Here is a 13,720-nt window from a genome sequence, read left to right on the forward strand (position 1 = left end):
CTAGTGGAAGATAGAGCAACCTCTAAACAATTTTTCAGGTGTTAGGAGACTGAGTGAAGTCTTCTGCTTACAGATGGTTTCATCCTAGCTCTGCAACAGCCCTGTGGTAACTAGAGGGATTTTTTACATAAACAAAATCCTTGGAAAGACATGCTAATATTTTCAGTTGTTCATAACGTGGTACAGTAGCAGGGAAAAAGGAAAATCATCACAATATGACCCTTATACAGCTCGTGTTTTGTACCTCAGATCTAACTTTTGAATGGTTGGAATTAAATAAGACCAGTCCCACCCAAGTGTACTGGGGAAGAACAAACTGTGAATAGTAACTGACGGTTTGTCCTGGATTGTGTGTCACTGTCCCCAGCTGTAAGTATCTCCTTAACATTTCCTGAGAGGAGATAATGGAAGAGTAGAGTCTGTTGCTGATTACCCCAAACAAGGGAAACAAGTGTCAGCCAGTAATACGTCTATCATTATTAAAATCAATTATTTTGCCATTATTACTTTTGTTATATAAAGTACTTTCAACCCTGATGTCCCTCTCTGTGAATGGAGAAAATGAAAGTGTGCTTTGGACAAAAGGCTGGAAATCTCATGTGCACCTAAGCAATGACATGTAATAAGAAAAGGGGAAAACATGATAAAATACCCAGACTGCACAATCAGAGATGTCCAAAAACAGCCAGTTTGAGAAGCTTGGTCATGACACTCAACCTTACTAAAAAAGAAATGGTGATGTGTCTAAAATAACAGATAAAGTAGAAATGGTCCAACTCTTTCCTAGTTTCCTGCAAGGAACTAAAAGGATCCTGTGGAAGATAAATACAACTCTATTCCAGAAAAAAGAGTTGTTTAACAGGAATGAAAATAACAATTCTACTACCATTACAAATATTTTGTTACAGGTCTTTTGAAAAACAAAGATGATGGTGAAGATTTGCTGTTCTCTCCTCCTGTTAAGTTTGCTCAGTGTGCAGCTGAAAGCCAACCCTGGACTCAAAGTGAGGATCACCCAGAAGGCCTTGGAGTATGGTAGGTGTGCTGAAGCATGTGGTGATAGTGCACTGAATCCTGATAAGACAGACATCTTCATTAGTCAGGGCAGTGGATGGAAATGAGCTAGTCAAAGGCTATAACAAAAAGAAAGGCTTAAGAGCACAATGATTCATCCACATCCATCCCTCAGCAGGCAGAGTTTTAAAATCTGCTAACCTGGAAGCACATAAATTTAAACCCACTGTAAGTACCAAAGGCAAGTGAACCGATCCCTGTCTTCCTGCAGCCAAGGAGGTTGGGCTGGAGATCCTGAAGAAGAATATGGAGAAGGAGCAGTTTCCTGATTTGACTGGCTATGAGAGATTTGGGCTTGGAAATGTCAACTACAACATCTCGAGGTAACAATCCTAGAAAAATAGTTGTGGTAATATGCTACTGTTACATTTAACTCAGTGCAGGGATTATAATGGGAATGTTGATGTGTCCTCCTTAAAGGAGGACACGTGTGGCTTACATGCAAAGCTTGGTGGAGTCAAAGCGAAAACTATCTCGATTAACCCTGTTTGGATAAGATTATCTGATCTAATTTAGTCAGCTAAGCCCTTGCTATGATCAGTTTAGAAAGATTTACATTCCCAGAAGGCAGTTACCCCTATGACTTAGACACCTACTTTAGAATGAATTTAAACATCCTCTTTAGGTGTTGATGTTTCTCCACTGTCCATAGAGGGAGGCCAGGGGAGCAGCTTTCCAGCTTCCAGTTGGCTGGAGTGGACCAAAGTGGAAGCTGGGTCAAAATTAGCTGCAGATCATGAATACATTTGTAAGAATGGATTTTAAAATACTGCACAATGTAACATAGCTACTGGCCATGCTAGCTATCTCCACCAATTTGGTACAGGAGTTAAGAGACTCCATGGAACAACTGCTGAATGAAAGGACACTGGCACCATATTCTGCTTGTTACAATTGCCATTGCTGAAACCATCAGGACTTCTTCCTATGTAGTATGATTCTGAATGCCAGCACACGCACTATGTAGCAGATATCAAGTCTTTCTAAGGCAGCCAGCCTCATGATGCACAAATAACACAGAAATATTACATGTTTTGAAACAGTAAAAGGGACAGAAGTGCAAAATATATGGGATTTCTGCAGAAACACACAGGTTAGTGTTTAGATATAAGACTTCAGGTGTTTAGCTTGCAATGTTACTAAATTCATTAGGGGCCTTTTTGGTTGCTCAGCACTTAATAAATTTGCCTTAATGACTTATTTGTGTTATGTACATGTAAAACTAAATGATAGCAAAAGAGTGGAATGGAGTAAAAAAGTGCAAGCAGGACAAATCAAGAAACATTTGAAGTTTCCTGAAATAACTCACGTTTCTTTTTCTTTTCCTCACTCTTGTCTCTCTCTTGCTCTAGAATAAGAGTCACTGCTGTTGAATTTCCCAGTGTTTCCATCTCCCTCATGCCCAGGAATGGGATAAAACTGGTGATTAAAAATGCTTCTCTCACCATCAATATGAACTGGAACATGAGGACCTGGATGTTGTACGTGTAGCTTCATGTGTTCTGGGATTTTTCTTGATGAAGGAGATACTAATACAAAGATTAATTTGTCCTATGAGCTGTTCATGGCGGAGGCACTCTATAACAGCTCAGAGCAAAAAACCAGTAACAGACTGGTCCCCATCAACAAGGGGGGGTAGTGGGTCTACCTACAACATGAGCTTCAATGCAGCTCACAAACCAAGGATAGAGACCCTCACTGAGACTTTTACAGCTCTTTCTCACAACCAGGCTATGAACAGTTTGATTCAAAATACCTAGGGCTGCCAAACCCCTAGGATGATGGTGGGGAGGAGGCCACTCCAAGGCCTGAAATGGATTTGCATGAACTGTCCTCAGATAGAAACAGATTAGATCCCAGTACAGCTCTCTTGCCCTGCCCTTTAACAGGTATGATCCAGTTGCTTGAGCCTCAGTAAGTCTTAATGTTCACTAAAACAGGTTTTTCAATTGATTATGTATTTTTACTTCAGCAAAGACAGTGGAAGAAGCACGGTGTACATTTCCAAGGTGTTTGTTACTGCAACATTTTCAACATCCCTGGATAGTACAGGGCATACTTCACTATCACTTAACAGCTGTCGGACAACTTCTGGTGATACTGACATCAAGTTGAATGGAAGAAGTGGGTGAGTGCAAGAGATCTGTGACATGCTGGGAGGAAATAATTGTCAATGAATGGCACAAAGACAACCAGAATTGCTTTTAGGTGTCTATAAACAACACAGGTTAGAAACAGGGCCCTAATCTAGTGCTCAAGTGGCCAAGTTTAACCTCTGTTCTTGTATTTGTGCACTGTCACTTGAGTAGAGGATAAATACAACAACTTCTGTCAAATCAAACATTCCTTTGTGTTTCTTCAACACAGAATTCTTTCCAAATACAGCTCTGATCTTCTAGGTAGAACTCTAGGTAGAAGCTACATGCTTATACTATGCTTTATGTACTTTAGATCAGAAAGCTACAAAAACTTAACAGAACTGACTGTCATTACAGTGGATATTGACCTGTGCAACATGATTTCATTGCTTTATTGTATTTCTCTCACTGTTTGAATATAGCTCATCACTTGGCTTTGTTTTTCTGTTAGTTTGGGATTTTTTACTTGCATCAGAAGTTCCTAAAGCAAAGACTGTTAATTTTGTGTTTATACATACATGACGGTGCTAATATAAAGAAATTCTTATTCATAAAGATAAACCCAATCTAATCACTGGGTAAAATTATCTCCTTTTAAGTGGTAGCTCCCCGACAGCTCTTGGATTTCAGAAAGCTCCTGTGTGTACTAGTATATCACACTTGGAGACCATTGTAGTCATGTTCTGCAGAGATATCTGATTTGCTGTTAATGACTGTAGTACTTGACCCATGAATTGTTTCTTTTTTCTTTTCCTGTAGCTTCCTGCATGACTTCTTTATCAAATATCTGAAGAAACCCATTCACAGGAGTTTGGCCACTAACGTAAGCCTTTCAGATTGTGTAGGGGAGCGTTTAAGGAATATCACTTTCACATGTCAGCACTGGGAACTTGGCAAAAGATGAACTAGAAAAAAATATAGGTTGGTTCTGGCCTGATCAGCACAGTGATCGCTTTGCCATGCAGAAAAACTTCTAGATAAAATGTTGAGTTCGTGGCTTAGATATTAACTTATCCAGAGATTGGTGAGGTTTGACCAGAGCCAAAACACGCAGTTATTTTCCTGTTCCAATGCAGATCAGGACAGTGCCTTTGTACCTACAGACATTCTGGTTGTCAGATGTTCATACTCACCAGGTAAAACATGTACTGTGTGACAAAGATCTCATAATACACCATCTGATAGTATGACTCATTTAAATCTCATGGTTTCAAAGAGATGAGTAGTTGTGACAACATCCTGCCTAGGGCCTCTAAGAAGGCAGAGCTTGAGGTGGGTGTGATTCTGCTCCAGGACAGGGATCTGCTCTGAACCAATGTGAGATCTCCTCACACTTCTTAAGTTGTGGGGTTTTTTTCACCCACATTGGGCTGCCTTTAGCAACTTCCCACTTGGTTGCCTGAAGGCAGCTCTGACACAGGACATGCTTACATCACACAGAACAGATAACCATGGGGAATCAGATAGCTGAAGTAAAACAACCTTAGGTATTTGGACAGCTGCTGAAACTATAGCATAAGCAGACAGACTTGCTAGCACACAGGTAAGAGGTGTATGCACTTCCACAATAATCAGACCCTAACTCGAGTATGCTTTTGTGCAGTCTTGTCCCAGCATCAGATCTGGGATCCAGTTGATATCTGAGGACCTCCAATCACTGAACGGTGAGTCACCAATGATATCTTTTCCTTCTACCTTTTATCTTATGTCCAGTGAAATTCTGTAGTTTCCTTATCAGCTGGATAGCAAAGCCTCCAGGAGCTGAATCAGACCCCACATACTGTCTGCTCCTTTACTTAGAAGACCCAGGTAAATAAAAGGGGTGGTACTTGGAAAAGAAAATGACATTTCTGAGAAGCCAGGGACTTGGATACTATTCTTAACTTGCATTTCTGATGCCAGAAAAGCAACTTAGCATTGTGATTAGCATAAATCACACAGCATTTATTATCAGTGCTGTGTGGCCTCTAAGGACTCTCATGCACAAACAGCACTTTACAATCTGAAGCCTACTCTCTTATCCTGCCTGGAAATTCAGGTCTTACTTGCATATTTATAAAACTTCTCAAAAGCAGAAGAAGAAAGATGAAGGTTCCTTTTAAATGTATTTTTTAAAGAAAAGAAAGAAAAAAAAAAGTTCATTTTGTTAACCATTTCAGTTTAGATTTGCAGAAATCTCAAACTATTGGGCGGACATGGTCTGTAAAACACAAGTGGCTGAACAGATCAGACACCCACCTTTCCTGGAGAAATATTTGCAAATCAGAGGCACTTCAGATGCTCTCATGCCACTTAACAAGAAAACTCTTATGAGCATTTCCATTTTCATTTGGTTAGACAAAAGTTACTTGTCCACATTGAGAAAACGTTAGACAAGCTAAAGAAAGTGCTTTGAAGAAGGTAGCAGTAAAATGTCAAGACTTAGGTCAGAATATGTGTTGTGATGTCCCAGGCTGTGTTTTTCCCTACCCTTTGGAACACGTGTAACACTCCTGCAGGTTTTGACTTAGTTTTAATGCACATAAAATTCATTCTGTGGTTGAATAATATTGGGTATTTTGCTTTATCTACCACATATACAGTCCCAGTGCAGATTGATGATTTGGCTGAAATTGACTACTCCTTAAACAGCTTGGAAGTATTCCAACCATACATTGACATGGACTTAAAGGTAACCGCTGTAGTGTTATTTGCCAGGATTGAAAGAGACAACAGAAAAATAAGTATCAGATATACAAGTCTTGGGTGATGTCATTGATACTGCAAAAGATAACATGATTGATTTTAGGATTGTCTGACATGACTTTTTCTCTTGTGCATTCTTTCACCTGCACACATTACTTCCTCATTTTGACCTCTGTAATTTTAAAGATCCATCTTGTAACAGGGACCATTGGTTGGCCCAGGGCAGCAGTTTTCAGATCTAAACTATTGGAAATGGGGAAAAGAGATAATAAAGCTTTTCAATAAGAAGGAACCTCAGTCATTCAGTATGTAAGTCCTTCTTTTGATTTTCTGAGGTGGTAGACTGTCTTTAGTAGCTGATCAGCCTCTCTAAAGAGAAGTCTCAAGTGACATTTGTGAAGTTGTTCAGTCTCTGGAATTTGTTTTCACCACCTGCTTGAAAGCACCAGAGCTCCAGGATATAATACAAGTCCCATGTACTTATACGACAAGTGCATAGCTTAAGCAAAATGAAAAATGTCTGTGGTCACTTCAAATCTTCAGATCTCTACATTTCAGGGGATAGTCTACCCAGCTGGAAATCATACCGGCCCTTCCTATGTGGCAACTCCCTTGACAATCCCGGACCAAAGTGACTACATGTTCTACTTTGCCTTCTCCAAGTATTTCTTTCAGACATACATATTTTCGTACTACACGGCAGGGGCCTTCAACATCACCATTGCAGAGGTGAGTAGGACACAGGAATGGGGTTAGTGGCTCAGTCATTCAAGGTGGAGCTTTGACTTACCAATTATCAGTATGCAATAGATTCACTGCTGATTGGGCTGTGAAGTCCTGAGACAGTAGGCCATAAACACTAGGGTATTGCAGTGCTCTTTTATGTTCTGTACCCATTCCTCAGTCCACAGCCAGAGATGGTAGTTCCACTGAGTAAAGTACTTAGCTACATAAAAGAAAATTTTTATAGACCTGTGGAATAGTCAAAAGATGGTCAAATGACTTACTTTGGGCAATTTAGCTGCCTCAGTGGCTTTTTCCTAAGGGGTCTTTACAGAGGGCTATGGAACGGGCCATGGAAGCCAAGCCTATGACAAAACATAATAGCTGTGGCTTGGAAGTAGGCAAACTTGGCTACGTGGTCTACAGGAGGTTTTTTAAGTCCCCACACCTATAGACTGCAACCCAAACTAAGATAGTATTAAGCATTTGCTTTCCCAGGAAGTATCTTGACATAAGTTATTGGGAATAAGCTTTAAATGTATTGAGTCCTTTAAAAATATTTCTGAGAACAAAAGTTACAAAACCAAAGATCCATTGAAATGACAGTAATAACACGTTAAAGAAAAGCTAAGAATGAAGGTCAAACTTGGTAAGCTCATTTTTTCTATCTTTATTTTTTCCCCCAGACTTGCAGATATTTTAATATAAGCACTGAGATGTTTGGCAGTCTCATCCCTGAGGTGAGTATCATTACTTTCACAAACAGTTAGGAAACTGCCCAGTGTGAGTGTTGGACACCTCAATACTGGTGTGTCCCGAAGACTCTGTAGGTCCAGTGGGGCTCCTGCATTGGAGAAATGGGCATATGCGTGCATGGTAACAGCAGATCAGATGGACCTTGTCACCTCCCATCCCCACGATAAATTGAGTGACTGTGTCATTACCAAGCTTGGACATAATCTTGTGCATCAATCTTTACTCTGGGCACTGTTTCAAAGCTTATAGCTATTCCCACATCAAACTAGTCCTAGACAGGGAAAAGCTTCTGATCTGAGTCCTGATTTGGTAGACCTCTGCCAGAGCCTCCGCTCAGAAGTAGCTTATTTCTCCTGCCCAAATGTGCACAATTGTCTTTGTTTCACTGCTAGCCTGTGACTGACTAGCAGAAAGCAATACAGTAAAGTCCTCAGAAGGGACTGTAGTGCCCATATGCAGTAAAGTGAGCTAACAGATGGGCAGGAAACATTACATCAATTGAAAGGACGAGGCAGATGTACAGGATTCCCATTTATTTGAGGTAGAGGAGAGGAATATAACAGAAGAGATATAAGAGGTATAAGAGGTAAAAGCATGCATGGCTTCTACCAGCATTCTCAAACAGAATGCGAAACCAAAATGAGCATAAGAAACTCTGGCCCTTGAATGTCTACGATGGATAATTCTGGACTCACTTCTAAGAATCACAGAATCATAGAATCACTAAGATTGGAGAAGACCACTAAGATCACCTATTCCAACCATCAACCCATCCCCACCATGCCCACTAGCCCTGTCCCTCAGGGCCATATCCACACGGTTCTGGAACACCTCCCCAGGCAGCACGTGCCAGTGCAGCAGTGCTCTTCCTGAGAATAATTTTTTCTTAATACCCAACCTGAAAGAACTTCACATCTTTGTCTGCCCCCTGTATGACACTAGGTCCCTTCCTCAGAAATCTAAGATTGCTTCAAGAGCAATAGTCCTATGATCTTCTTAATAAAATGCCATAAGCATTGGTATTAATATTCCAGCTCCCTGTTCTAATTAATGAACTTGTGAACCTACTCACTCTTTCGGCAACAGAGAGCCTGAAGCTCCCCAGAGCATGGTCCACAGCAGGTACCTGTCTTATGAGATGGATTAATCTCAGTATGAATGACCTCTGAGCTCCTTTGTTGTTTCTTAAATGTCATATTTTTTTCCATTCCATTCCCGTGCTCACTGACTGATATTTACTTTCTCTAAAAGTGATACGTAGGAAATTATATTTCTAGGGTGGAAAGAACTTACAATTGCATTCCTGATGATTTATCACCACTGAAAATTTCTATTTCCAGCTTGCATTAAATAATTTTAAGTTAGCAGCTGTTCTTAACCTCATCTTAAAGAACCAGTAGCTTTGAGAAAGAACAGGTCAGAATACTGCATTTTCTCTACAAGAAAAGCATTTCTCTGACTTTTTTGATTTTGCCTTGGAATCATGCAGGTAGCCAAATATTCCATTATACCGAATCCAGTTATGATGAAGCTAATGCCCACTGAAATACCTCTCATCAGCTTGCAGCAGAATTCCTTTACTCTAGCGATAGAGGAATCCATGGAGGTGTTTGCTGTTCTTCCAGACTCAACCACTCAGTCGTTGTTCACAGTGAATGTAGTAAGTACAATAAACAAGGTAGCATTTAACTCAGGGCTAAATATACTTGTTCTTTCCTGCTGTTAAAATCCTCTGTAACAAAATACCATATTTTTAGCATTTAAACGTGCAAGTTCCCTTTAGTCACAGGGGATGCTGTGTGGCCTCACTTAACCTACAGGAAAGAGAAGGAATTTTTCTATGGGGAAGAAATCTTTCCTGTGTATAAATGAGAATCCAAATACGTTGACTCTGATAGACCAAAGATTTATTCTCTGGAATGACTTCTGCAAGCATGAGTCATGTCCCATGACACCTTGATCTTTTAACTGAAAATGGGCTTGATTAGTGCAATCTCATTATCCACATTTCAGCTTTTGTCAAATGCTATTCAGACAAGCAGATATTTGCTACGTGCAACCTTGCATAGACCCCGAGCCAGGGAGAAACCCCACATACATGAAACAACTCCTATACACAGCCAGGAAGATGGTGCTTTTGCATTTGTGACTAATTCTCAGCAAGGGTTGTTTTCTGTGTCTGGCAACCCACGGTTTCTTTCTTCTGCAGGCAGCCAACACCAGCATTGATCTGAATGTATTTGACCAGAAACTCACAGGCTCACTCTGCCTGAACAGGTAATTCAACACGGTTAGCCTGAGCCCGTTTAGAAAACACCACCAGCAATCTCAGCACTTCAGTTTTGATATGTGATCAGCTGACCATAATTTACTCTCTCCTCTATGCTAGGTATGCAGGGCAGTTATGATGACCATGAATAACTGGAGAGCTTCCCTCATGCCTTTCCAACTAGTTAAGATACATCTGCTTCCTACTCTACCTGTGCAGGGGGCCAGGACACAGAAAAGAACACGGACACCTGTGGTTTTTCCTATGCTGAGATAGGGAGGGACGCCCCAACAGAAGCATTTCAGTGTCTAGAATTCAGAAAGCCAAAACAGAGAGGCTTGGACGTTTAAAAATCTAGCATATTGCATTTTATTGAGAGAGGCTCTGTAAACCACAACCTCGTAGCTGGGAATTGGGAACCTTATTTCACAAGAGACCCCTTGGGAAGAAAGTTATAAGGAATATGCAGATTCTTTCAGGACACAGCCACGTTAGGAATGCAAAGAGGATAGTCTTGATGGTATTTTGGTGTTTATTTGTTGTTATTTTTTTCCAGCAAAATTAAGGGAAAAAAATCTGAAACATGCAAGTATTTGGATACTTGAATATGTATGGAAAAATATAAATATTTGAAGTTGGAACTGATGTGAGCAGCAAAGCCATCAGCAGCAGGACCATGTTGTGAACCATTCTTCCCATCCCTAGAAAGGCTCACATCTAAGTGATCTAAGTGATCTAGAAAGGATCACATCTAAGTTACCTTTATGTACCAGAATCCTTGCAAATGTTCTGGGAGCCTGCACATCCTTAATGCTGGCCCTGGTAATGTCAAATATCGATTGGGTTTCCAAAACACAGCACAGAAGTAGTACACTCACATCCCTGGCTACAGCCCTTTGAGAATATTTCTGCATGCATGCTTAGCTATGCCCTATGAAAATCACATCTTTCTCGAATGAACGATACTGCTTCAAAAGTCTCCTTACAGATGTTTCATAAGGCCTAGAGCTCTGAAGCAGTGACTGTACATCTAGAATAATACATGTTTGTCCTTTCTAGTGACTCGCTTCACTTCTTTCCCTCAGGCTCCAGTTTTCCTTAGCCCATTCCGATGTTGGCTCTTTTGAGGTAAGCAGGTAGTTGAAGCACATAGGAAATACAAAGTAGGACTTGCAGTGATATCAAGGTTAAAGTGTAAGCAACTAAATTCTATCTCAATTCCTAAATCATTTGGTTTCATTCCTGGATGTCTCTTTCCCTGTCTTCTGGCAGCCACTTCTCTACTGTTGATTGAAAAAAAAATAAAAATAAAAATACTAAGTTTATTCTTTGGGTCAAGTTAGTGCTCTGAAGATCAGAAATTCTGAAGTTTCTCTGACTAGTGTATCATATTTTCTCAGTAACTAGAGAGATGTCTCAAATCACAGCCATGGAACACACAGCAGCAATCTGAACTCCAGCAGTAAGGTGGAGCAGCGTGCTGCTGTCTGAGCAATCACATGCATGACTGAGGCACTACATCCATGTGTTGCACTCATCACAGATGCTCAGAAGTACAGTAGGGAATGGAAGCCAGAATGCTATTCTCAGATGCATGGAACTCAGCTGTTGTAGCCTTCCAAGGGAAAAGCCTGCCTCCAGAGTATTGTTTGAGTCACACAACAATCATTTCTGAGTTGCTGAGAAGAAAAGGTTAAAATTACCCTGGTCCTGCTTTGCTAATTGTGATAAATTATCTCACAAGTAAATAGACTGCTTTAAATGAAAATGTTTCCCAACCACGATGAGAGCCACTTGCATTTTGCATCTCACTTCTGCATCATTTCAAAGACTTAAGATCCAGAGGTTAGTTTAGCTTATGGCTCTTTGGAGCTAAATGAGAGCCAAAAGCTGAATGTAAGCCTGCAGACCTCACCCAAGATGTGGGAATGATTCTGCCACTATCAGAAAGTGATGTCTAACTCAGTTTTCTTGTTTGTGACAGATCTCACTTGTGGAGAACATCCTGTCTTACATTTTGCAGACTGAAGTAATTCCATCAGCCAATGGTAAGGCTATGACCCCAAGCCATACTGTGTGGTTGAAACACCTGAGGGATGGAATGTCGTTCAGTGAGACCCAGACAGGCTCAAGCAGTGGGCGCAGGAGAACCTCGTGAGGTTCAGCAAATCCAAGTGCAAGGTCTGGCACCTGGGTTATGGCATCCCCTGCTATCAGTGCAAGCTGGGGGATGTAAGTACGGGGCACAGCCTTGCTGAAAAGGACCTGGAGGCACTGGTGAATGGCAAGCTGGACATGAGCCAACAGTGTGCCCTCAGAGCCCAGAAAGCCAACGGTATCCTGGGCTGCATCCAAAGCAGCATGGCTAGCAGGGCGAGGGAGGTGATCCTGCCCCTCTGCTCTGCACTGTGAGGCCTCACCTGAGTACTGCATCCGCGCATGGAGTCCTCAGTACAGGAGAGACATGGGCCTGTTGGAGCACATCCAGAGGAGGGCAACAAAAGTGATCCTCTTCTATGAGGACAGGCTGGGGGAGCTGGGGCTGTTCAGCCTGGAGAAGGCTCCAGGTACACCTGAGAGCGGCCTTTCAGTATCTGAAGGAGGACTGTAAGAAGGAAGGGGACAGACTCTTCAGCAGAGTCCGTTGTGATAGGGGGAAAGCTTCAAACTAAAAGAGGGGAGATTTAGACTGGATGTGAGAAAAAGTTCTACAATAAAGGGTAGTGAAGCACTGGAACAGGTTGCCCAGAGCAGTGGTGGATAGGTATCTCCAGATCCTTGGAGACATCCAAGGTCAGGCTGGAGGGGCTCTGAGCACCCTGCTATAGCTGTAGGTGTTTCTGCTCATTGCAGGGCAGTTGGACTAGATGGCCTTTAAAGGTCTCTTCAAACAATTCATTTGATTCTGTGGTTTTACTCTTCTAAGAATCAGCTAAAGCTTTCAGCAGAGTGGGTGATTCTAGGAACTTCTGGCTTTCTGCTGAAGTTACTGCTTCCTATTAACTCAGGTGGGATGTGACCATCAGCCAGTAAGCAGTGGAAGACAGATTTGTAGGCTTCTAATTTCTGAATAAACAGGAAGTTGTTGAAGGGCAGGTATTTATTATCTTTCTAATGCATCCCTCAATCATTGTGTTTGTCTTTTCCTAAGCTAAACTATCCAGAGGATTCCCTCTTCCCAATTTGGCCAACGTTACCTTGACAAGACCTCATATTACAATCACACCGGTGAGATTTTAACATTCTTAAGCAAAGGGCTTTCTTGTTTTCTGAGAGCAAAAGCAAAAAAAAAAAGGAGTATGACTTTGTTAATAATAAAGATAATGATATATTGATGATATGATAATAATATATATTGATATATTGATTATAATAATAAAGAGTATGATTTTGTTAATAATTGGTTATAATGCCTGAGGCTATCAACCAAAAGTAAGGAGCTTTCAGAAAATAGTCCTTGCCTTCTGGTTATTCTGCCCCAAATTACACAGTATTCTCTGCCTCACACAATACTTTCTGGCTCTTGGTTTGGATATCAGACATTGTACTAGACAGTCAGTCAGTACAACAGCACTGCTGACAGATGAATTAACAGAAGATGGGTAAGCAAGGTGCATTTCTTCATTTGCTCACCAGCTTCTCAGATGTTTTCTGCTTTGCAGTGACAGCCTCAAGTCCTTGTTCGGGATCAGGCACATAGGACAACCTGCATGGATCCATTGCTAGCACATTGCAAAGGGATAACACAGATGGGGCTCTGTCAAAGTTTGAAAGAGAAGGGTTTAACAGAACTCATTGTTCTCCCCGCAGGGATACGTGTTGATTTCTACCGATGCTCACTACAAACACTGAAGGGAGAAGAGTAACCATCCTGCAGGCGCAAACCTCGCATCACTAACGGGACTCTGTTGAAATAAAGCCTTGCCCACACACTTCCCGTGTCTATACGCTTCCTGAAAGGTGCCGCCGCCTCTCACGAGAAGCACAGTGTCAGCTCTGCGAGTACTAGGGCCTGCAAGCTGAGGCGGAGCAGCACCGTTCCCAGCTTCCCCGGCGGCTCTCGGTCCCAGTGAGC

General features: G+C 41.5%; 1 protein-coding gene across 1 annotated transcript; it reads left to right on the top strand.

Moving 5' to 3' along the window:
* Positions 1-929: 929 nt before the first annotated feature.
* Positions 930-13,557, top strand: LOC136051740 (BPI fold-containing family C protein-like). The gene is made up of 16 exons (XM_065741315.1): positions 930-1,035; positions 1,286-1,397; positions 2,427-2,555; positions 3,047-3,202; positions 3,972-4,035; positions 4,816-4,876; positions 5,795-5,883; positions 6,456-6,626; positions 7,047-7,049; positions 7,307-7,360; positions 8,866-9,036; positions 9,586-9,653; positions 10,731-10,773; positions 11,630-11,693; positions 12,797-12,873; positions 13,456-13,557. Exons 1-16 carry the CDS (start codon positions 930-932, stop codon positions 13,495-13,497), a joined length of 1,410 nt encoding a protein of 469 aa, XP_065597387.1. The 3' UTR covers positions 13,498-13,557.
* The last annotated feature ends 163 nt before the right edge of the window (positions 13,558-13,720 follow it).

This window comes from Cyrtonyx montezumae, unplaced genomic scaffold (genome assembly GCF_038088225.1).
Source record: "Cyrtonyx montezumae isolate F1298 unplaced genomic scaffold, pur_monq_1.0 scaffold_3, whole genome shotgun sequence".
NCBI lineage: Eukaryota > Metazoa > Chordata > Aves > Galliformes > Odontophoridae > Cyrtonyx > Cyrtonyx montezumae.

What these genes read in the sequence shown, in the direction of transcription:
- LOC136051740 (XM_065741315.1), top strand. Translation starts at nt 930, where the DNA reads ATGGTGAAGATTTGCTGTTCTCTCCTCCTGTTAAGTTTGCTCAGTGTG. An exon ending in ACAGGAGTTTGGCCACTAAC is followed by an intron (nt 4,036 to 4,815) that starts GTAAGCCTTTCA and finishes GCTTTTGTGCAG; the next exon opens with TCTTGTCCCAGCATCAGATC. An exon ending in GGCTCACTCTGCCTGAACAG is followed by an intron (nt 9,654 to 10,730) that starts GTAATTCAACAC and finishes TCTTTCCCTCAG; the next exon opens with GCTCCAGTTTTCCTTAGCCC.